A 25,441-nucleotide genomic window follows, 5' to 3' on the forward strand; every position below is an offset into this window, starting at 1 on the left:
CAGATATAGGAGTTGAATAACTTTCTAATGTCACTCTAAACCTGTTCTTTGCTTCCAAAAGTCTCCACTGATTTAGAAATATATGTTCCATGTTTGTTTTACACTTTCTTTAGCCAATTTGTTAATCATCATAGACTCTCATCAGACTAACTGTGATATCAGAAGTCACAGTGTTGTAACAGTTCATCTAACCGTATTTTTTAGTCGTTACCAAAAGATGTCCTCTTTCATTAGATTTTCAGAAGGGAGCCTTCCCTAAGCAAACATTTTGAGCAATTTCTTATTTAAAACAGATATGCTGGTTTCAAATCTACGAAGCATTAGAGCCATTACTAAGAGGCCAAGGCAAGGACATCATGATGAAATGAGAGAGCTGAGTGCAAGAAGTAAAAAGTACTTGGTAAGGGGATGATTCCAAAACATTCCTGAAGATCTGAATTAGCTCCTTGCTGGCATCAAGAGTAGACATGCAACGAGAAAAAAAAACTGGTGGACATCCATTCACAACCACTCTGCATACCCCACAAGGCACATCTGAAATCCAGAAGCCACCCGAACAAATCTCTCAAAAAGATGCGCTTCATGTAAAACTGATGTGCACCCGTCACCCTCGCACGCCCTGCATCACACCACAACCAGAACTCTGAAATCAATATCAGATTTATTAATAAGTTACATTATTTAGAAGCCAGACACATAGCTTCTGCTCTTTAGACATGTATATGTAGTCATTCCAAAACGTTTGATGTCATTGTCTTCAGCAGTTCTAATGGAAATAAAACTGTAGTTTTCCCTTGGGGCCACAGCCCAATACAAATGTCAATTACCATGTTGGAAACATTAAAATATGTCAGTTTGTGTAGCATACGTATACAGTTATGTTTCAGAGCACACTGCAGATATGCAATAAGACTGAAATATTTTGCAGAGTTATAGCTACCGTAAAATGACTGTTTCCTGAACAACAGTTTATACTGCTAAAATCATTTTCAGTACTTAATCCAAAGTAGACACGTAAGTGGCTGCAATAAAATCTGTATTTAAAAAATAAAAAAAATTACTTTAAATTAAAGGATGCTTTTTAAAAAAGTCATTTGCTTGACTATTCCAGATGAGTAAATACTTTTTTAGTATTTGCGTTCCTTTCCCCCATTATATAACATTTTATATAGACAAATAAATGCCATTCTTTCAGCATTAGAACTGCTTTTCCTAGTAGTGTAATGGCTATCAGATACTACAGTTTGTCTTTAACCTCTCCAAAATACTCTTGAAGTTTCTGCTGTCAGTGCACGAGAATCTGAATGACACTGGATTAACCACTTAACCTCATAGAGGGATACCTGAGGCCTATTTGGAAAGTCTGTTGTGTGCCCAATAATAACATTCTAATATCTCCAGCTTTTCTGAACCTTAACCTGGATACTCCATTAGGGTTGTTTATAGAATAGACTTGAAAGTCAATGCATGTTATTTAAAAGATCTCATGGTTTGGTAAAATGTTGGGTCTTGACTTGCACAAATGTCCTAGGCTTCCACAAGTTCTCTGTCTGAGGCTGGCACTTCTGAATTATAATGGAGGCTTACTCCAGAAACTAAAAATCCACTCTTGACAAAGCTGTTACCACCACTAAAAGGTAAAATTTCAGAACCAGCTGTTCACATAAGAGTACATCATATTGATTCCTAATTTGAGTAGGGATTATTTTTGTATGTTCCTGCAGTACCTTTGTAGAAAAACATTTTTTATTCCACTCCTTATTTCCTCATCTTAAATTCTATTACGTTGTAATCTCTTCACAAGTATTCTGCTTTTACAAATGGAGGGGTTTATATTTAAAAGGGAAACAAACTGCCTGGTCTAAGGTGTTCACAACCAGAATAAGTTTCTGGTGTTATACAAGAGTATACAGTAGTAAAAACTGAGGTACAATGGAAGAAGTCCTATTTCTATGAAGTTAGTGGGAGCTTGACCTTAAGAAGGGATCAAAATTGCATCACGGTGAAATATTATAAAACATACAGCAACATGAAATATTTCCCTCACGTATGTTTGTTTTTTTTCCCCATTGTGGCACCAGCCACTAAAGTTGCTGTTATAAGTGCATGTATAATATGCCATTGACACATACCATTTTACTGTTTGTTTTGCTGAAAATGGAAGAAATCCAGAGTATCTTCTTTCGATCTAGTTGCCTTCTGGTTTAAGAATGGCTTTCATTTGCTTCAGAATTGGCAGAAGTAGAACCACATTTCCTAACTTTACAAGAGAAGGTAACATGACCCTCCAGGAGACCTGAGAAAGAAACACTTCCAGTTTCAGCAGCAAACCCAGAAGAGATGTTCACATTTACCCCTACCTGCCTGTCCTCTGTCTACATGCTCAGGTCATTGGCTCTCCGCTGTAGTTGCTCTCTTTTGAACAAAGCGGTAATATAAATATTCATCCCGAAATTCAAATTCATTTGTAATATGCTGGATGACACCTCCTTTCATCAGTCTGTCTCCGTACATCACAGCTTCACCACGGTCAGAGGCGAGTCCAACTTGGATGAGCCAGTTCACCAGGTCACAGCCAAAGAAGATGCCAGTAGAGATCTTTGCACCACACCTGTATGTCAAAGGAATGATTCACCCACATGTTCTGTAAATCTGGTATCACCACTGCATGATGGGGAAAGGCAAGGAAAAATAGCAGGAAACAAGGAAAGACATCATGATAGTTAAGAGCACGTTAGAGGAGAATTTGCAAGTTTTTCATAATAGGGACATGCCACTGTTCACTACCTTTTCCTACAGACACTTCAGTGAAAAGAAAAATTTACATTTGAAGTTACTTTAGGCCTCTGTAAATAACAACAAACAGAAGCAGCAGTTTTCCTACTAGCACGCACAGTGCAAGCCTACTTAGTGAATACTTACTTCCCATGTACTCATTAGCATGACCATTTCTGCAACAAAATATGATTTGAGTGCAACGTGCCTGCAGCAGCAGGACCTCCATCTGCACTTCAATACCATTTTATAGTTTCTCTACAGCTTCAAGCAGAAAACAACTGCTTACATGTATCGTAAACAAAGACCATTTAAGATGAATATCTGGTTAAATATTTACTACAGCAAGCAGTACTAAGAATAAATGAAAGAAGACTAAACTAATTTACTAACTTATGCAACACATTTATGAAGTAATTCCACTAACATCTAGCCTAGCTGCAGTAAATTAGCATTCTGAAATTTACCTGCAGCAATGAATGTTTCTGCTCGTCTAAAATCTGCTCTACAGAATCCAAGCACAGGATTTCTGAAGATGATTAATAATTATACAGGATAGCAAAAAATAAACTTCTATTTTTTTTCCATCTTTTATTTTTTTATCTCAGTTAAAAGCAACAGCAACATATAGCAAGTTAATATTATAGAAGAGAAAAAAAAATCCAACAAATTAAAATCCATGATCAGAAGGTCTTAGTTATAGGATGTTTAAATCAATGAGGATACGATCAAGTTACACAAACATAAATGCTTTATTTTAATTCACAAGGAGGAAAAAAAGACATGAAGCTTGTTCTGCATGAACTTAACATGAAAACAATAAAGCAGTTAAAGTCAGATTTAATGTATTCTCAGATGATACATAATTAAAAAAAAAATATGAACAAACACAAAAAAATGTTAAAACTAAACCAAACCGCCCCAAACCCAGAAAGCCATAATAACAGTCGAAGTGCAAGAAACACAGAGCTTTAAAAACCTGTCTTATTTCAAAATAGTTTCTGATAATTCATTTCTGTGTGGCAAGTCTTTGCCCTGCCATAGTTCATAGTTTCAGCAAAACTTTCAGTTCACTGTATGAACTCAAAAGGTGTAAAGTCCTAAAGATGTTCTACTCTCACACAGCAAGTGGCTCTGTTACAATAGCTTTGCCTCTTGCAGTTGTTATTAGTAACATTTTCTACCATAAATACCAACACCTTATCAATCAGATGAAAGTGAAGCATCACACGTGCTATTACAGGTATTGACACATACACTTCTTCGGAAAGATTTTATACCTAAACTGCTAAATGCAAGAACTGGGGATAGGTCTTAATGAGGTGCTACCTAGCATCAAACCCAGATGAGATGACACGATAATTTGTACCTTGGTGTTTCAGTCCTAGACAAGAAATATTGTTACTGCAAAATTCTTAATCTTCACTTGAAGGTTTGAGTAAATACATCAGAACAGAAATCACCCACAGAATGATTGTACTGCATTTCATTATTTCCAGAAAGTGAGCTATGAGCTTTGTTAAAAGGTTAAATGTGAAGGGGGAAAAACTTACCTTCTGCCTTTGACGATGCTTTTGACACAGTGATCTCTATGATAATGAACAAACTGTTGACAGGTCATCCTGATTTCCTCAGGTAGAGTGGGATCTGCATGCCCTTCTGCTTCTCTGCCTCCCCAGAGAAATTCAAGCCTGGGGTGAAGGCGTGGGAGCAACAATAAAAAAAAAATAAAATCAAATCAAGCAAAGGCACTTTTAAGGAAACTGGAAATAAGAATGGAACTTACAGGGATTTTTTCCATAGCTTTTTACTGTTTTTCTGCAAATGTTTTTAATATAATCTTCTTAATATACTTGTAAGCCCTTTGAACAGTAAAAAGTTTTTCTCTGGGCTCAGGCAGAAGGAAGGACAGAGAGTAGCCAGGAGCCAGCCCTAGCTAGCTCTAATTTAAAGATGGCTTTGTACAACTTACTTCTCCAATGGTACCAATGAAAGTCTCAGTCCACACAGTGAACTTGTATGAGCTAATTAATAGTGGACTTTAAAACAGTGATGAAAGAATCTGGACCAGCACTGACAAATAAATTATTTTCTTCAGCTGAAACAGTTTCTGAAGATCCACTATTATGCACTTTACCGTTGTTAGACAAGGATTTTGTCTACGGTGAGTTTGTGAGATTTTTGTCAGCACAAGTGCATCAGGGCAGCAGTAAAAACTCCTGTATAATTGAACTGCAATTAACTCTCCATAGTTGGGAAAGAAAAGAAGTTTTAAAAATAAAACAAATAGGGAATTGAATGCCATGGCACAAAGCACTCAAAACCCTTTTAAAATTATTGTTGTTAATAATTAAGCTTATACCTACAAATGTAAACATTTTACTTACCTTCGCTTGAATGGCAAAATGATTAAATGCTTATCCAAGCCAAAAATACCAAAGGAAATGAAACCCTAAAGGAGAAACACAGAGAAAATAGAAGATTAAGCAAAAATTTTTGGCTTCTGAAGAAGAACAGAAATAAAGTGTCAATAACTAACTGCCAAAACCCAAATTAAGAGTATCTCTCCTTCCTAGACTCTACTTGGAATTGATTTTTTTTTTTTTTTTTGCTTTGTTTTTTTCACTTAGTCCTTAAAGAGACAGATTAGTATATAACAGTCTGTCAAAGAAATTCTCAAAGCAGCAATTCTGTAATTAAGATATCCAATGAACAAAATGTCAGTATCTTCACATAGCCAGTTACTTAAATCTGTCTTTGTTAAAGTCAAGAAAAGAACTGACTACAATTTACATGCTGTAATGTTCTCCTACTATTCTTCCATGCTGCTTTTATATCAAAGTCAGAGTATCATCACTTGATACTGCAATGCATCTCAGAGATGCACGTGTTCACAGACCTAAGAAATACTCCTCTGGTAAGTACTAACACTGTTTTGCTTTCATCTTCATAGACCACAAATCTAACGTGTCAGTTTGAATTGAAATAAGTGCAGCTGTAATATTTGTACATCTAATTGTGTCAGTTGTTACTTAATAGTGAAGGAACTGAAACTGCAGAGGTAGTAACTTAAAGCCCTATAGGCAAAGTATCTATGTAGCTATCTTGTCCCTATGCAGTTATTCTGAAATTTTCTGCTAAAAATAAAGCTGAAATCCTACTCTGTCTCAGTGGGTGCTCAGCTGCCACTTATACCTTTTAAAGTGCTCAAAGCAATCGCATTATGATAAGACAACTATCTTTTGACAAAAAGATAAAGAAAGGAAAAAAACTGGGGGGAAGAAAAATGGCAAAATAGCTTAAGGAACCAGTGTCTTCAGTATTATTCGAGGCCTTCATCTTACAGCACTTCTGACAGCATGAGCTGCAACATCTACAAAGCTATTTTCAAAATAAACATTTGTAAGTACCTGACCAAAATTAAACACAGCACAAAAGAACTGCAATTCCACATACAGTCTTCCAGGTTCTTGGTTGAACAGCCACCACAAACAACTGGAGAGATTCTGTTTAAAAACACAAAACAAACAAGAAAAATAAAATACAACAAACTCAAGGTTAAAATCAAAAGCGCTTTCTTGCTCTTCACCTGTCTTTATTCAACAAATAATTCACATAAAGACAGTAGGAGAAAATAAACACTTCAGAACATTATTCTAATTAGGCTTAATAGCTGGGAGTAAATGACTGAACTTGTTTGTTTTTAAAGAAAGTACTGGAAAGCATATCAGTGTAGAGGTCCTGCCTGTTCAAATGTTTATACAAGGAGCTTGCTTTAAGCATTCTCAGGTGTTCAAGCTAACACAGACAATATTAGCCCAGACACACTTGCAATACTTGTCTTGAGGCCTGTTGAGCTGACATCGTTGCTTTCTACATATTTTCTACATAGTTAAGATTGCTTTAAGCTGAAGCACATCACGCTTCAGCTATTTTGGATACCTGATTCAAGAAAATAAAGTGTCCAAAGTTAACCACTTTGGGTGAAAAGGATAATGAACTAATGCAATCGGCCTCATTTCATCGTATCTAAGTATTCATTTGGATTCAGTTGAAAATAGAGGGTCAAATTTGGGACACTGCTGTAACACAGAAAATGTATCAGATATTCTGTTCTAATATATATTTTTACTGCAGTTTTCAGAATACACTTCCTTTTTAATTTAATAGGCAATACCAATTTAGTTGTCTTGTCCCCAAATCAGCATGAAAAGCAATGAAAACACATTCTTCCATTTCAAATAATGTCTTACACTATCTTATTTACTAAAACACCTCTATGAAGTCCAAATTCCAAACTAAAGCACGATCAGTTGAAACAATTTTTGTACAGTCTCTTTCAGAAGTAGAATTCACTTCATACTTTTAACTGATAGCTAGAGAAGGCAATTAGCTCTTGAGAAAAAATAGGACAAGGAGTGGTAGTGATGAATTAATTACCCAATGATGTGATTCCAATTTTTTCCTGTCCTTTTGGGGTTCTCCAGTGAAGCTTGCTCACTGACACTGTTGGCCTTAACTTGCCTTTTATTTTTCTGTGCCACACAATAAATTAATCTTATGATACACCTCCTACAATAGGAGAAAAAAATAAAGCCTCTGATTTACTTAATATATAGCTATAAAAAGTAGGAATTGGAAGATTTTTTTTTTACTGGGCTGTCTACATAGCCTTCCTAAAAACGGTCCCACCTCAATGAGAGAAACAACAGGGAGAAAAAAGTATTTACAGCAAAAAGGCCAACAACAAGAAGCAAGCACAGCAGCACATGTCTGGCCAGCTGTTTGTCTCCAGTCTGTAGAAGCTGTTCTTCCTGAGCCAGTACGCAGGTCTGGGCGCTACAATGATTCACACACTGATCAGCTGAAAAACAAACAAGAAGTTTTCATTAGGCTAACTTACCATCTCTAAACTGATAAGTAACTTGCTAGCTACTAGTTGAGTTAAATCACTCTGTGTTTGTATTGAAGTCCTACACACAGTATTAACTTTGACAACAACCAGTTCAGACATCTATCCTCAAATGGAAGTTTGTGCGTGTTCCTAAAATGAAGAAACTTCACAACAGAACTCTTCCTTCAAAGGTTTAATAGAAATTGTGATTAAGAATTAGCTATAATGAAATATTAGCCATTTCCTCAAATCAGATTTCAAACATAGAAATAATATATGGAATAAATATTCTAAGTATACTGCAGCTGCAATATCTGTACTCCATATATCGGTGCTGCCACAGAAAAGCAACCATGTTCATTTCTGTTCTGCTACCCTATTTCTAAAATGGTATAACAAATAATTGCCATAACTCTATTAATCAAAAGAACCAAACACATAGAGAATAGATGCTTTTATTTCACCCAGAGTTCTCAGCAATACTGAGCATATTCCTCTAGATGGCAGTGAAAAACTGACAGTGAAGGACATAACTAAGACTTTATACCAAATACCTTTAGTAGTGCAACAGGATAACACAATGATTACTAATGGCTGCAGTCAGTTACACGAGTGTATCCATTACAATTTGCTTTTAGGGATTTATAGCTTTTTGTACTGTTCACATAGGCAGAAAAAAAAAAATCCCAGTTAATCATAAGATTCAAAATATCTTATCCCTTATGATAAGGAAATTTAATTGCCCTTTTCCTATCACTGGAAGACATTGTTATGATATTTGTCTGAACTACTTCATAGAAAAAATAGTTGGCAATAAGTAGAAAGCTACATACTGTGAAAGGAGATAAAACAAGGTACATTTCAGCATAAAATATTTAGTTTTGTTTGAAGTTATAATGCATTTAGGTAAAGCATATGGATATGGACTTCCTTGTTAAAGATGGAAAAAAACAGGGAAAAAAAAAGGCTGTCCTGTAGATAGTTTTCACTGTTGAAAGTGATGTATGATGAGAACAGGCTGAGCATTCAATTTTCCAACAGGTGCTGAACAGCCACTTTGATCCATTTCTCTATTTCACTGAGTGGGGTTAAGGACCCCCCAGACAATTTTCTCCATGTCTCTCCCCAGGATCTGGATACTACAGCAGCATGGACATTTGATCTAGCCTGCAGTAAGTATTTGCTCTTTTAGACCTAAAGTTTCTTATTCAAAACTTGTGCATGACTACAATAGAAGCTTTAAAAACCTTTTTGGGGTGGAGATAAGATGTGAATATTAGAATATAATAAATGTGCTTTAGTCCGACTTTGTCTCAATTTTAGAAGTTTAACATTTAGCAATCACACTCCTTCCAAAAATAAATAAATAAATAAATAAATAAATCTACCAAATGTATGCAAAACTGTCACTCTAGTAATTAAAGATTTCTATTGAACAACAAGAACAGAATAAATACCAATGCATATACCAACACTTGAACTTAATACGAAATATAAACTACTGAAGCAAAGTTGAGAGAACAACGGTTTTCAACATGACCTGGGAGAACAAATAGTTTTGCTGTGAGTGCAACACACACAAATGCGAGAAGAGAGTCAACCAGGAAATCCTAGAATGGTTTGAGTTGGAAGGGACCTTAAAGACCATCTCATTTTAATCCCCTGTACTGGGTCTGACTGATATGGAGTTCACTTTCCCCACAACAGCCTACACAGTGCTGTGCTCTGCACTTGTAGCTGGAACAGCCTTGATACCATCTCAGTGCTTGCCTATGGCTAAGCAACACAGGCACAGCATGGAGGCTCTCTCCAAGATCCCAAATCCAGCAAGCTCAGGTTGGACAGGAGCTGGGGAGAGGACATGGCCAGGGCTGCTCTTGTTCAGAATGACAGGCATTTTCATAACAACTGCCACACATACTTAGGTTCTGATTCCCAAGATGTGACAACATCACTTGATAATGGGAAGCAGAAAATAATTGTTTTTTTCTCTGTGATTGTTTTTTTTTTTCCCTTCTTATCTTTCTTTTCCCTTTAGTTAGTTATCTAACACTTAGAGACTTTTTCCCCCCCTTACATCATATTTTATTTCCCTCATCTTCTTTTGAGGAAGGGGGTTGAGGGAGAGTTGTGGTAGAGTTCAGTTGGCCATTGCTGTGAAACCATCATATCCTCCCACCACAGGCAGAGAGATCTTTTAGACCAGGTTTCCCAAAGCCCCATCCAACCTGGACTTAAACACTGCCAGGTAACAGGGTATCCAAAGCTTCTCTGAGCAACCCATTCCAGTTTGTCATATTAATACAAAGATACACTGCTGTTTTACCTGTCTCGATTGAAGGAACCTTGTTTTCAACAGCATTTGGCACTGCTTTGCCCTCCTTAGCACAGGATATTTCCCCATTCATTGTTTGACAAGAACAGCAATCTAATAAGCATAATAGGATAGTTAGTTTCTTTCACCGCAATAATTTATTTTCAAAAGTATAACACAATATGCTATACTCCAGTATGTTCACAAATAATCTAAAAGGGGAAAGCAGACAACTATTCCAGTTTACTGAGAGAGCATATGCATTATATTACAAATACATAAAAATATCTAATGTAGCACTACTGCCACAGAATCAACACGTGCTTTTAGCTAGAAAAAAAAAACACAAGGGAAATGAGTAAGAAAGCCAAAGTCAAACAAGGAGTAGCAATGTTGTAGGCCTTTAACTCATTCTCAGGGAGACAGTTTATTGGGTAAATAACCTATAACACCTACTGGACTGCATTTATCACATGCTTATGAAGACACTATCACTTACAGAAAACCCACATACGTGGTTTTGTTTTATTTTATTTTTCCCCTGTTCACTTCCCCCACTTTACATTAATAATAATCAAACCTTCCCTAGAAATATAAACCTAAGTCCTTGGACAGCTACATCTAGATTTTTCTTTCTCACTAACTTTACATTTGAAGTTGTAAACAACAATCCCTCCCAGGTCAGAATTAAATTTGGAACGGTTTTGTTTGGTTTTGTAACCCAGGTTGTTTATTTGTTTTTACAAAGCTACTTTCTATACCTCTTTCTGGAGACAGCTGCGCAGAGCAACCTGTAGAAGGTTGTGCAGGAGAAGGTGGTGCAGAAGACCCTGCAGAAGGTTGAGGCACAGTGGCTGAAACTTGATTCCCTTCTACTTGGCCATGAGGTGAATATGGGTTCAGTACCTCATAGTTTGACTCTTGTCTATTTCTGTTCATGCACATAAGTGAGATGCCTGACATCAAAATGCTGATGAACAGGACCACTGCTGTGGTGATTATCTGTTAAGTAAAAAGAGAGAAAAAAATGTACATACCTAAATACAAACTAAAGGAAAATTGTTGCACATATCTTTCCTTCTAACATTTGCAGCTTCCTAAATACACTGAGAAATGCATCCACAGGGAAAGCTTTCTGCTCTTCCATCTTGTGGCATTGAAAGTGAAGGAGCACTTAGTACATGAAATATGTTTTATTTTTCATGAGTAAGACAGCTACTTTTATTTTATTTTCCTCCCCTTTCCTCCACTATGCACTATGCACTACGTGAATAATCCTGAGCAACACATAATCTCTCTATCCATAATAAAGGCAGAGGGAGAACATAACAACTAGCTAACCTAGCACAGATCACATCCTCCAGTAAAGACAAACTACTTAATGGTAAAAACACAATTTCAGCCTTGGGAATTTCAAATCCTGACTGCACAGAGAACTCTCCCATAGCGCAAGCAGTCACTGCTACCAAGGTAATGTAGATCCTATCTACTACAGCTTAAAAAACATTAATTAGCTATTGGATGGTGTCAATTTTTGTCACGGTTTTGTAATTTTTGCTATTGGTATTCCACATCATAACATCATGTAGAGCACAGAGAAGAACTACACGTCCCAGAGGACCTCACAGTCAGAGAGGGAAACATGTCACGGAAGTGACTCTCACTCTCTCTCTCAGTGCCTGGCAGTGGGTGTGGGTGTGCTTCTAAGCTGTGTGCCTTCAATTTCGAAGTAGGTTTCTCAGTCTTCAGAAAACTCTCTCTCTCTCTCTTATTTTACATGATTTATTAGCCTCAGTTTCAATTAGATTGTATTATATTGTGTTACCTTGCATTCTGATATCACAGTTAGAAAAATAAGCTTTCTCCTTAGATTATTGCCATTGCTCTGTTTGTTTCCTTGAGTCCAGCTTCCATCTCCCTACTCCTTTTCCCTTCCCATTTTTGGGGTCAGGGGGCCTGCCCATGGGCCTACTGCCCCCTGTCACGGACATAGATTCATGTAGGTAACTCCATGACAATTTTAGATGATTGTCAAGCTAGACTACAAATTAGTCACTAAGAAGAGAGTCTGCAATTCATTACTACTATTTCCTTTTACTATTTCCTTTGAAAAGTCTAACTCCACCTTTTTCTTAGTCATATCTGTCTAAGCTTGAAGGTCATTGCTCAAACAAGTTTTTCTAATGTTCCATTACAGAAATATTTTTATAGCAATCTGCAAGCATTGTATAATGATACTGTTACAGTAGCACGTACTTTGACTGGAAGCTACTTACATAAGAATCAGAGAACACAATTTCTTAACGATATATTGGATATGGCAAAAGTCAGAAGAGACAAGAACAGAACATACTCATACCTGGTGTTTTCCATAGAAAAAGGCAGAGTCAATGCTAGTGCTGTTACGTTCACCCACTATTAACAAGATTCCCACCAGAAGTGTTGGGACTCTGAAAATGAAAAATATGAACAAAGTAACATATTTAGCTAGCTCTCATGAATCCTACGGGTAAACCTCTGTGCTGACTTACCCCCATCCAGCTATGATTATAAACCCAATGGGAATCTTTACTGTTTCTCTCTTCTTCAACAGAAACAAAGAGAAAGATAAAAAACCTACAAAGAACAAAATAAATGCCTTGTTTATTATTAAAAAGAGAACTGAAAATTACAGATTCTAGACACTCTAGTGTGTGACCTGCTTAGGAACCAAAGTGTTCCTCTCAGACCTCAAATATCCCAAAATATTCTTTTTCTAGTTACATTCTGAGAAAGTAGAAGAGAAACACCTACTTAAAAAATTAAATCATATGAATAATGAACTTTGAAGAACTACAGAACTATACATAGGAGTATCTTCTGCAAATGTCTATTCCATTCCCAAGCCCAATAATACTTTCCTTGCTGAAGCAAAGCTAGTGTTTACATGAGGCTACACTAATCATACGCTATCTTCTATCTCAGCCAAACAAACACAGCCTACTGCAAAAAAGCATCACACAAAATAAACCTTTCCACTTCTGGCCTCAGGAATGGTATAAGAAGTCTTTTTTAATTACACCTGAATAGTTCACCAAGTTCCTTCATATGTCTTTAAAATCTGCCTACTGCAACTAATCTCTTCATTAATCATCCACACCTGCAGAACACATACATTGTTTTTTGGAAATTGCAACTGCCACAGGGAAGAAATAATAAAGCTCCTTTGGTATCTCCATTCTGTTTTTCCTGTTTTTTGAGGCATAAGGTTTTAAGATCTCCTTAATGCTGAATAAATTAAAGTCTTACATTCTGCATTCATTAAAAACTGGCAGTAAGTTTTTGAGTAGCTGAAGGGCAACCCATCCCCATTTACTCTATTTGTAATTGCTTCTGCTTTGAGAACAGGTTCTTGAGTTGTTTTGTTTTGTTTTTTAAATAAGCCAGCAAGGCTTGTACTGTAACTGGCGAAGAGAAACCAGACATGTCTATCTATGAGCTTTGAATAGCAGAAGTGGCATCTGACATTTAGCTCTGCACTGCTAGGGCTTCAGCTTGGCACAGCTTTTTAGTGTTTCTTTGTGGAATTATATGCAAGTGAATGGAACAATTACCCTGAAGAATACAATCAAATTATGTTAGTACATCAGCCTTTTATACCATACTTAGTTCTGCCTAGAAAAATCATACCTGTCCACAGGTAGGTGCTATAAAGTGAACTGTAGAGAAATATAAATACTAGGATCTGCACAGTTACATCTTCCTGTTTAACAGTGAAATTCCATATCACCATTCCAATACAAGCAATAAGCTGAAAAGAAAGGGAAGATATTATTTAAATTTGGAAAGCAGGATGACAAAAACACACACAAAAAATCACTCAAGCCTGAACACATTGTAATATAGCTACAATCAGTCTCTAAATGCCACTGCAATATGATTTAATGAATTAGATAGTTAGCACAGCAATAAGCTCAATGGTATGGTTACATCACTGACTAGGGCATTCTCCCTCCACATTTTTTGTTTTGTTTTTGACAGTAGTTACAAAGCTCAGATAAACATGGAGTGAGAATAGTCAGGAAAGAAAGTATATATAATTATTGCAAAATATACAATTATTAAGTCAAGATGCAAAGCTTTTGTTAGGTACAACCCATTCATCTGAAATGATTTGAACATGAACCTGAGAGTTGAGGTCAACAGATCAGACAGAAATCATACGAGTTTTCAGCCTTACACGAGAGTTTTAGCACTGAAGTAATCTGAAAAAATAGGCTGAAATACTAAGGAAATACTAATAGAAAGGCTCAAAAAAATTTCTTTAGGAGAACTTTATGTTGTTATAGACAAGAACCACTTGCAACTCTCTCATGTTTGATTTTCTTCTCTGAAATGTGACTGCAATCAGATCTCAGAGTTCACTTAATTATTAAAAAACAAACAAAAACAACACTTTAGAAAGCATCTACTGCACAGGTGTATTACGCTCACTAATTCTAATAGCTGTGCAGTTGTCTTCAAGGAAAGAAGCAGCACATACTCTATAGTTTTCTCTCAGCTTAAATAATAATTACAGTTAATCCAAGTCAGAGCTATTTGGCTTTGCTGTCCCCTAGCCACCAGCCATGCATTCCCACGCCCCTTCCTTTCATCAGCACTGGCACCTGTATGATCCCTCAGTGAGTCACTTCAGGTAGCTAAACCAGCTAGTTTCCTACTTCACTCCCTGAATCAGGTCACCAAGAGTCAGACGCACGTTGCTGCCTATCATGGCATTGCTGACTTTGGATTGGCATAAACTGAACTGGAAGTGCACTCAGCACTGCTATTTGGCAGTAGTTTATAACACTAAAAATATACTGCAGAAGCCATTTGCCGTTCTGTTTGCAGTGCTGCTCTATGAGAGCTGTATGATCAAAACAAACTGTCACACCTTGCCATTTCCTTCAGGGCTATACCTCCTAAGTCACAGAAACTGTTCAGAAAAGTCACACATTAGATTACTCTGCTCACTTTATATGGCTACAAAGATATGCGGTAGAAACCAAACTGCAAAAGTGTTAAAAATAAGACACACATACAAAAGAAAGAAAGAAAATATTTTCTTATTACTCACCTGCGCAACAAGTAGATTTGTTGTAATCATATGAGGAAGCTGTTTGTATTTCTTACTCAGAAGAACAATAATAAGAGACCAAATCTGTAACAGACAAGATAAAATTGAATGTGAGACCAACACACACATATAAAACATTGACAATAGTAACAAAAGAGCAGGATGAATACCCTGGAAAACTTTGCTGCAATTAAATATGGAACAAATCTTGAGAAGTTACTTCACAACATGATTACCACAGTCAGCTTGACACCATCTTCTGCCAATCTGTATGCATTAGAAAAAGCAAAGTGTCATCGGGTTCTCACTATGGTGAAATATTTCCAGGGAGCACCAAGGCTTTGTCTGCCACGTGCAGAAGCCGGGTTGTTTCCCAAGACATAAACAGATGTAGAATAGCCTGGAAGTTTGGAATTCAACAGTCTTTTCACTGTCCTTTCTAAATAACCTGATATGATTAACAATGGCAAGAGGCAGCTTTTTCTTGCTGCTTCCCGTGAGAGATTGTTTTGTGACAAAATGTTCAGTGTGATACCATCTTCAGACACCAGCTTCCTCCAACACGGAAGCTTTTATTTAAAGTTAAAAGACTAAGCTCACTATCTATAGAGCCTGTGAAATCAAAACACAATTCACATCAAACTTCTGAGATTTCAGTATACTTTTTCAGGATTAAACACCCAGAACTACTAGGAAAGGAATCTGATAAAGCTGAATTAAAACTCCCAAGTTAAATGTTCTCTTTGCTACTTCATTATATCCAAGCACTTCAGGTTGTTTTTCCCTACAGTGCAGCTTTTCAGGTTTTTTAAACACAGCTCTTCCCCCATCCTTCTGCAACAGGATCCAATGATGAAATGTCCATCTCATCTTAAATCATGACTCGATTTGCTGCTTATGTACTAAAGCTTCCCTGACGTTACAGTGTGCAGTGGTAGTTCACTTTGCCAACACCTACCAGTGAAACAAGGCTGACAATACTTATATCAAAGCTAACATTCTGGAGTGCAGATGCCAGTGGATTGGGATCCATAGATGGAATGGTCAAAAGCCATGCAGAAACATACATGATAGGTGCAGACACAAAAGTGCTTATCACCATGCCTGAGGTAATCTGCAAAGAGTCAAACAGAATATGAACAGAGTTAAGCAAATCTCAAGTAAAAGAGTAGTCATTTATTTATTTTTTTAAAGACAACCACTGGCAAAACTGTTACTTCAACTTAAGCACAGAGCCTTAAGCAAATAATTGAGTTGTTTCCATGATAAATTAGTTAGCATTTGAGAGAGGAAGTATCCATTTTGTACATACGCATATTTCAACAAACTTCTGAAGCAGTGGGAATACAGAGTTCTCAACTGCAAATGCTTATAGAACGTTTTCAGGGGTGGAGATACTGATGACTCCAACCTGGAGGTGAACTTACAATGCTACAATATCCTTTTGGATGCAAAGATTCATGCCATAAAAAAATAAGTGAGCTAAGTTATGTTAACAGTAATATATATAAATTCATGAGAGGAAATCATATTTTCACATTTCAATTGTTTCTATTTTGGCTTCTCATCATCTTTCTGCCTTTTAGAATTCTGTAATTTGCAGTGATGGAAGCATCAATTTCTACTCACTCTTCAGATCACTAAAGAGATTTCCTCAGGTGGTTGGGCACAAATTCCTACCTTATAATGTTTTACTTTCAGAATCTTCAAGTGGGAAAAAAAAGTTATAAACTTCATATTTTTAAGTTGACCAGATATTTGATATTCTCATTTTAAAACGTGTTTCTACCACAAGATTTAATTGGAGTGCTATACAAAATAATCAGTTAAAGCACAGGTTCTTCTATAAGCTCTTAGCTTGAAGCTAATTCATCTCATTTTGTCAGTGAAACCAGTGACAACATTCCTGTTCTATTTCTGACTAAAACAATAGACCAAAAATAAGACCTCTGAAAAAAAAAAGATGCAAATTACTTTTTATTTAATATTATCCTAGTTCTTTCTACTGTTGTCATGAATAAGTGAATGTCATGAATAAGGACTTATTTTAAAATGTGCATTATCAAGAAACTTGAGACAGCAGGAAACGGTATTTTGGTTAATTATTAAATTGCAATACAGCTCAGACTTGAAATCTAAGGAGTTTGTTCTTCAGAAAGGTATTTATTAAATACCCTACCATAAGAATTTATGTAATACGAGTAGTTAACCAACAAATTCAAGCCCAAGGTTAGCAAAAGTTTGGAAAAATTGACTACATACAATTCCTACTTCCATATTAAATTGAGTTGCAAATATTGCAACACCAGGTGCTGCTGGGAAAACTCCATAAAGAAATGCATAGTTTGATAAACTGGTGTGGTTGACGGTGCTGCTGCTCTTGTCCAGGAGTTCCACCATTTCTCTACAAAGAAATGGCATCATAAGTCTGAAAAGAGAAGGGGAAATAAGTCATTTGTTTAAGTCAGAGCAATAGACTCTTCTGTACTCAGGAAAAAAATCATGACATATATAACCTGCTTCAAATTTTCTTGTCACACGTTAAATAAAACATACACAAGTGTTAGAAATTCCACTGATCCCTGAATTACCAACACATTTTACTACATATTTGTGCAGAAACATTCTTTCAATAACTTAATATTTAGAAAGGCAAAATATAAAAGCAAAACTTAATTTCCAACTGTTAAACAAACAGAAGCCGTACAGAAGTCAGCAACCTTGAAAGTCAGATCAACTTATGTGAACTGTCTGACATAGAACAAGGGTGTAATCCCAAGTATCCCATGTTAAAAGTTTTATCCTACAGAAAAAAACTTCCATTCATGCTCCTCTGTCCGCCCTTAGCAATATCCCAGATGTCACGTGGAATTACTCCCTAAGCCTTGCACATGCTTCCATAAGCAACAGTCATTCATTTTCCTCACACTCTTACAAAACTTATAATTGAGATGGTTTACAGTGTAGGTCTTGTAGTAAGTTTCCTACTTAGCTGTACTGATGATACTCAAGTGTGTCTCCAAATTTTACAGTCTTAATGCAATGACAAACTATTTCTATTATGCTAATTGTAGAATGGCAGCAATTAAAATATTTAGATGAAATATCGGAGAGAAAAGTCATATGACTAATATACTTGGAGGTTAAAACATCCAGCAGCAATTTACAAAGCAAAATTGTGAAGTACATAAATGGAACTTACAGTTTAGCTGTGATGAGAAGGATCAGTGCAACAAACATACCCTTTGTCAGTTTTTTTGTTTGTCCCACCATCGTTAGTCCAAGGTAAAAAAGTGCAGAGCCAGAAAATGAACTGCCCAGTCCATCGAGGAAATTTTCAAGGTAATCAGGAATTTTCTGGCCAAGAATGAAGTTTGAGGCAATTCCTATGAAGACCATGAATACAATTGGGTTCTGCAGAACTCGAAGGAGTGCCAGGCCCACTATTTTGATCTTGCTGTGGGACACAGTGCGATTGTCTCTCCACTTCTGGATTTCACAGAAGATAAACCCCAGGGGGTTTAGCATCATAAGAGATATTGGAGCCACTAGGTAAATGTACTGGAGATACTCTGGGTAAGTGGTTTGGTATAAAGCTTCAACTAGAAGACAGGAAATGAAGAGTGATGAGTGATAATATTTCAGTACAAAAATTCATTAATGCTGAAATTAATTTTTACTGCCTTGAAACTAGAGAAAAATTGTTTCACTACCCTTCAAAAGTAACAGAATTTACAATCAATATAAAGGGACATCACCATTAGGCCACAGATGTGTACTGAACACATGAACTTAACCAACGTTATTTAATGACTCTACAAAATACTCAACATTTATGTTAAAAAACACAACAGAAATAACAGTTATTGATTCACCCCAAATGCTGAATGACACTTTTTTTGCTGCACTGCCTTTCTGGACCAGTCTTTTCTGTAAAAAATGTTCTTCCAAGTATTTGTCACTAATCTTAAGTTTCACAAAGCAGTAACTGAGTGAATGCAAAGAAACAAACAAGGCACTCTATGTGCTCAGCCCTGCACGCACTTCAGAAGCAACACACTAATGACAAATAGTTTACGTATGCAACAGAGTGCTGAGAACTGGTACAAGTTTGGGGTGAGAAAACTGAAAGGGGAAGAAAGGAAATAAATGGCTCTATTAAACAAGGAACCCTCAAGTGCCTACAGTGCCACTGTTGTGTTAGATGTGCCAGCAAAGCTCCTAATGAACCACATGTGAACTTGGATAGATTGCACATAGAACAGGCATGAATCATGTGTTAGAAATTGAGGAATATTTAATGAAAATGTAATCTGACAAGAAGGCCATTCAAAGTAGAAAGAATGTTTTAAGTAGAGGGAGGCAATGGAAATATGTTCAGAGTGGCTCAGAGAAATCCTAGGTGGCATTTTAATCCAGTGCCAAGAAACAAAGAGGTAATCCTCATAGCCTTGTTTGGGACATACTTCACATTTCCCACAAGAGAAATAAGTCTCAGGAGATGTAACTGAGGGAAAATATATTTTCATCTAGGGAGGAAAAAGGTTGCAATTACATTTGTCTGTATTTTATACACATCCAGCAAGTTTAAAACAAATAAAGGTTCAAGATTCCCTACAGCATGCTTCCTGAAACTGGGTGAACAAAACTGTTAGCTCTTCACGTTCCCTAAAATACAGAGCTACTTGTCACTTTCAGCGTGGAATGTTTGAGCTTTTCTTCTGTATCTTTATTTTCCCACTCTGTAATCAAGAGAACTTAAGTAGCACAGATCACCCCTCTTCAGGAAGGAGCAAACAAATGCCACTGAACCCAGCCATCCTCCCCACACACCATGCACTCAAGGTGTATTTGGAAACTCCTGCCACTTGCAGCATGCTTTTGGCACCAAGTATTAATGCCAAATTAGTACCAGACCCCACTACAGCTATTTCAGAGGATACAGGTAGATTCCTACTTTGCAGTCCAACTAATTTTGTCCTGGAGGGCAACTGACAATTATCCATTAGGGTAAATTAACCCACACAACATATAGGGTAATTTACACCAATTTTGAAATATTTTAATATATATTTTTTAAAGACAAGCAGTGCTAGACAACAGGAGTTGGAATGTTTTAAATTGTTTCGTTCACACTAGCTGACAGCTTTGCTCCACCCAGCCCAACACACACACCTTTACACGGCCTGAGGATTACTTTTTCTTTTTTCAAATGAGCTCCATCAAGAAATGTAAATTGAGAGATAGTTCAGGTAGCTCCTAAATTCAGTTCTAAAGTTAAATTCAAATACTGGAAAATAAAAGCAAAAACATCTACAGGTCTATAAATACTTTTGAAAAGGAAAGCGTAAGGAAGTACTTACCTATTGGATATCCCAGTGCAAAGTCATTGCTTTGTGTAGCAAAAATAGGGAACAAGCCTGCTTTGCTAAATCGATTCTCAGGACTGGCTACCAACAACGTTAGAACGCAGACTAAGAAAAACACGGCAGCCTTGGCAACTAAGATACTGTACAGAAAGGACCAATTTACATCAGAGAAGTTAAGTACCACCATGTTTTTGAACAGTAAAGCTGGGAGTGCAAAACGGGAGACAAAATTTCCTAGTCCTTTAGCTTGAGTTGATGTGATAATGTTGGCTCTTCCGGCTATATAGCCACAAAGAATTATTCCAAAGCATTCTAATAGGGCTGGAAAAAGCCTGCTTATTGACATAGAAGGAGGACCACCGGTAGCATTGAGTCCAACTTGTTCCCGCAAAGAAATAGACATATTAGCTGATAGTGAGAGGTTCTTTGCACTGAAGTCTGAATAGCTATCCATTTTCTTTTACCACCTCTGGCAGAAAAAAAGCATTCAGTGATCTCATCTGCAAAACAAAAGAAGATATTTATTAACTTCTGAAACCCTGTAGGTGAAAGTTAATGATATCTAGCTCTCTGACAGGAGAGTTCACACTTATAAATGTAACAATGAGACTAACAAGTGGATAAATAAAAGTGAGAAATAAGAAAGCTGAAAAATCATTCTGTCCTCACATATTCTTGCTAGTTCACACAACTCAATGAGACAATTGACACAGGCTAAAATTCTCTCAAGAACTCAGCTTGAAATTTAAGGGTAGTACTGAAATATTAAAACTGAACACAGTTTGGGAATTCAAAAAGAAAAACATCTGTTGGAAGGACTTTTTTGGTTTACCTCTTTTAGGAGGTAAACAACATTTAGATTAAATCATAGCCCTTCAGCCCTCTCCATCAGAAAACAACAACGGCCACGTTCTCAGTGTATATTCCTTATCTTGACAGACCAAAATTAGAAGACTAGTCAAATCTCAATCAGGACAGCACACAACTCTTCATGTGTTCATTAGCTTACTTATAACTTGTAATATTACTTACCTCCTCAACTCAGTTCCCAAATACAGTCTCACATTCTTTTTGCTTCCAATTACCAAATTGTTAATTTTCCTTTCTAATTCCCCATGCCTGCCCTATGACATCTTAAGTGAATCATGTCTTTCTTGGTTCTTTTTCCTTTGCAATAAAAATACACATTACACTTCCAATTTTGAAACCCTACCCCGATTACCCTTTACCTACTGGTATTTCATCTTTGCTTCCATACACACAGCTCCAAGCATGGCCTGAAGTCCTCCTTTGCCTCCCTCTTTAGATTTCATTTAACCCAAGTTCTCCCCTTTAAACAGTTCTTACCAAAAGCTTAAGCACCCAAAATCTTAAACTTCCAGAAATGCTGCTCGAAGTTCTACCTTTGTGACCGTCATACATTCTAATCAACCTCTTCTTGATCTTGCCCTTCCCATACCTTTTGCAATTAGAGCTCCTCCTAATTCTCCTCCCATCTCCACTTGTTCTTATAGCATTTCCATGGGAGGATCCCTCAAAGCCCTGTGGTGCTGATAGGGTTCCTTCCTCGTTCCTCTTTTGTTCACTACATCCTCTGCCTCTGTACTTTCATAAGCATTTATTCAGTTTTAAACAGATGACTCAAAGAGCTCTTGCTCCAATCCAGACCTATTATTGCAGTCTGTCTCCAAGACTTCTGAGAATACTCTGCTGTAAATCTAAGTCCAGTGAGCCCAAAACAGATTTACTACTCTCCTAAAAAGAATTACCTACTAGAAATCAATGAAAAGATAGCATTAATTAAAGCAGACAACAAACCACTTCTACTAACAACATTTAAGAAAGTATTTAGGTCTTGCAGATTTTTCAAAAGAGAACCAAACTTTGTTTTGGCACATCAAAAGATTTCCAGGGCAGAGTTCCTCAAAGAAGCTGGCCACATTCTCCCCTAGCTTCAGGATGAAAAGTGGTTGCTTTGGCACAGCCCTACCTCAGATTCCTCCAGCTTGCAGCACTGCACAGTAGCGAGACTCTCTGCAACACAGTGTGTTCAACATGCTCCCTTCAGGAGCCATAGACTCACACAGCTATCAAGAATCTAATTATGGTTAGAACTTTTTCCCCTCTCTCCCTTCTGAGAAGTGGTATAAGCCACACAGGCTATTTCCTCGCAGAACCAGGCCTTCGCAAGCAAGTCTACCAATACATAAGCAAATACTTTTGAACGAAAATTGTGCCAGAATTGTTTAAATGCCTTTCTTCCCTCCCTATTTGAATTATTTATGGAGTTGCTCCTGTTTCATAACCCACGACTCAGTCAAATGAGCATGCAGCAGGCTGACTCTAGTTGTACCAGTCAGCAGCACGTGCTCGATCCCTATCTCCAACACTAACATGGATAAACACCCACATAGCCTACAACCATCTTTTATAGAGTGCCACAAACATTCCTGTACTCCCCTCCAGGCTATCCTCACCTTGAAATTCATCCCAAGGGCCCCTGTAAAAGTCAGCCAGACACAATTTTTGGTGAACCACATGAGTTTCAAAGAGAGAAATAGCACACTGTGGCAAAGCTGCTACTGGTGCTCCTCGGAGGGCTAAGGTGTGAATCACCCCTTCAGCTCCAGAGCCGTGTACAGCCCCAAACACTCACATGTGCCACAGATTATCTATAACAGAGCAACGGGTATTTTCCAGAAATGCAGACTCTCACATGGGGTACTGCATATCACAGTGAATTTTTCCCTCAGTCCCATCTGCAATGAGATGCATGCATTACATAATTGCAGCGGGATTACCTAACCAATCACAGATTTGGCATACAGCCTTATCCTACCTAGGGCTGAATTCAGACTGACCTCTCACATAAGCAGAAATGCCTTCATTTCACAGATTTTAATGCAATCAACAATGATGAACATATGCAAAAATAAACCCTTGTATAGTCTATGCAGAATTCTGTTCTCAGAGTACGTGTAAGAAATTAACTAGTCAAACAACACAGAAATGAGTACATAAATCTGAAAAGCAAGAGCTTGGCTTTGACTTCCTGTTCAGTGACTGAAGATTAAGATTTGGGTCCTTGAAATCTCAGTCAGCTGCATTGCTGGGAACTGCAGACCAATAGATATGGAGCTTTTAAGAACAGTGCTGCCTCATCAGCTATTAGCTGTGCCAGGAGGAGCTGCCTGCAGCCCACCACCAGCCTGCATTCATAAGGAGAGACGGTCCTGGCATCACCAGTGGAAATTTGGCACAAGGATTGACGACAGACAAAGATCAAGGAACTAGTGCAGCTTACAAGTCCCTTGAAATAACCTGGAGCACTGATGTTTGCCTGTGTCTCCTGTAGGTTGTCAATATTTGTAAAGTGTTAAAATTCACCAGACCAGAAACTCAGTTCTGCAGTTGCTGTGAGTTGAGCAACATCATCAAGCTACTCTTGGAATACCAAAGCAGAGAAACTCCTTTTCCAGCAAGAAAATCCCCTTTAAAAATAAAATGAAATAAAATAAAAATAATTATTATTTTTAAATCAAAGACCATGCAAGACACTGTAGGAGACACCTCAGTGCACATCATCTTGCAGGGTCTCACTTAGCACGCCCTTCCAGGATAATCTTGGTGACGCTGGCCAGTCTGCACAGACTGCTCATAAATAACATCCTTCACTGTGATCTTACTACCTGAGTGTGATGAAGGAACATCCCAAGGGTGACAACTTATTCAGGAGGCTGAAAGTCAGAGAGTAGGGCAGGAAAAATGACCATTCATCTCCCCCTTCACTGGGATAAGTGTTTTTTAATAACATCTTTTACTGTAAGGCAAAGAGGAAGCAACTTTAGAGAGTTACAATGATAAAATGAAGTGGAAAGGAGTGGCTACCACAGTTTCTATTCTTGCAAGTTAACCACAAGTTGAATTTCACTTCACCGAGCCAAGAAAGCAGACAGAGAATAACCCCAACAGCAACTAATCCAAGAAACAGCCTTCCACTGCCACAAGAGGTGTGTGGCTGCAAGCATCTCTGGGCACCTGAGCAAGGTCATGCTCCTTTCCCAGTGCTCTCTTCTGCTGTGGTTACACGGCAGTGCTGGGACACGTGAAACCCTGGGGAACCGTGGCTGCCATGGGGCTCACAGCGCCTATCATTGCCCCGGGCTCTGCCTAGGCAGCTAGTCAGGCTCATCAGTATGAAGCAACAGATGCCTACAGCACAAAATACCACGCCGTCCCAAAATGTTCAATCAGGCTCAACTTAGGGCTTGTTACACGACGCACGTTTGTGAAGCAAAGAGCAAAACATTTCTCAGAACGCAGACTACACGTTGCTATCAGCGGCCCTAAAGAAGCACCTCGCTGCCACGCTGCCCGGCAGAGATGCAGCATCCCCGTCCTCCTGCGAAAAGCCGCAGCGACCGAACCTCCCCGCAGCCCTCCTTCTCTCAACCACCGCAGGCACCAGCAAGCAGCGTTTCCACTGAGAAACTCGAGACGCAACAAAGTAGCGGCACTATCCCTAGTGACAGCTGTCCCGAGCAAAAACAAACAAACGAACAGGGAAGCTGGAGATGGGATAGGCGCGGGCCGCTTACCTACTTGGCGCGTGGTAGGCACGGGTGTGTTGACAGAGGGCCGAGCTGAGAACCTCTCCGAGGCGCGGTACAAAGGCCCAGGAGGGGAGGGGAAAGCAGCGCTGACCCGGCCCGGACAAACTCGGTCCGCCCCACCCCAAGGCCCCGGGCCCCCTCCCGCCGCAGGGGAGGCCCGGCCCGGCCGCCTTGCGAGGCAGTGACACGGCGGATGGGAGGGACCGGCCCGACAGCCGCGGGGGGAGCGCGGCCCGCAATATGGCGGCCGGGAGAAGCCCTCTGCAGCAGCAGGAGGCGGCCGGAGCTCTCCTCGACCGCTCTCCGAGAGCACCTCTCGCCCTCGGGGCCGGGCCTAACACGCTGCCTCCGCCTACAGCTTCTCTCCCGGGCACAGCA

The 25,441-nt window shown here is 38.3% G+C and overlaps 1 protein-coding gene across 2 annotated transcripts; it reads right to left on the bottom strand.

Annotated features, from left to right (window-relative positions):
- Nucleotides 1-642: 642 nt before the first annotated feature.
- On the bottom strand, nt 643-25,211 carry GPR155 (G protein-coupled receptor 155). 2 transcript variants are annotated; one of them, XM_072342252.1, is made up of 16 exons: nt 25,049-25,211; nt 20,445-20,950; nt 18,284-18,683; nt 17,344-17,509; nt 16,040-16,195; nt 15,082-15,165; nt 13,653-13,773; nt 12,515-12,599; nt 12,343-12,433; nt 10,745-10,985; nt 9,996-10,097; nt 7,506-7,639; nt 6,186-6,281; nt 5,163-5,227; nt 4,329-4,466; nt 643-2,611 (listed from the first exon to the last, which is right to left on the bottom strand). In XM_072342252.1, exons 2-16 carry the CDS (start codon nt 20,902-20,904, stop codon nt 2,389-2,391), a joined length of 2,562 nt encoding a protein of 853 aa, XP_072198353.1. In that variant the 5' UTR covers nt 20,905-20,950; nt 25,049-25,211; the 3' UTR covers nt 643-2,388. The 2 variants fall into 2 exon arrangements, with proteins under 2 accessions (XP_072198353.1, XP_072198354.1); XM_072342253.1 differs by having other exon boundaries at nt 643-2,664.
- Nucleotides 25,212-25,441: the final 230 nt, after the last annotated feature.

Source organism: Excalfactoria chinensis, chromosome 7 (assembly GCF_039878825.1).
Source record: "Excalfactoria chinensis isolate bCotChi1 chromosome 7, bCotChi1.hap2, whole genome shotgun sequence".
Taxonomy (NCBI): Eukaryota; Metazoa; Chordata; class Aves; order Galliformes; family Phasianidae; genus Excalfactoria; species Excalfactoria chinensis.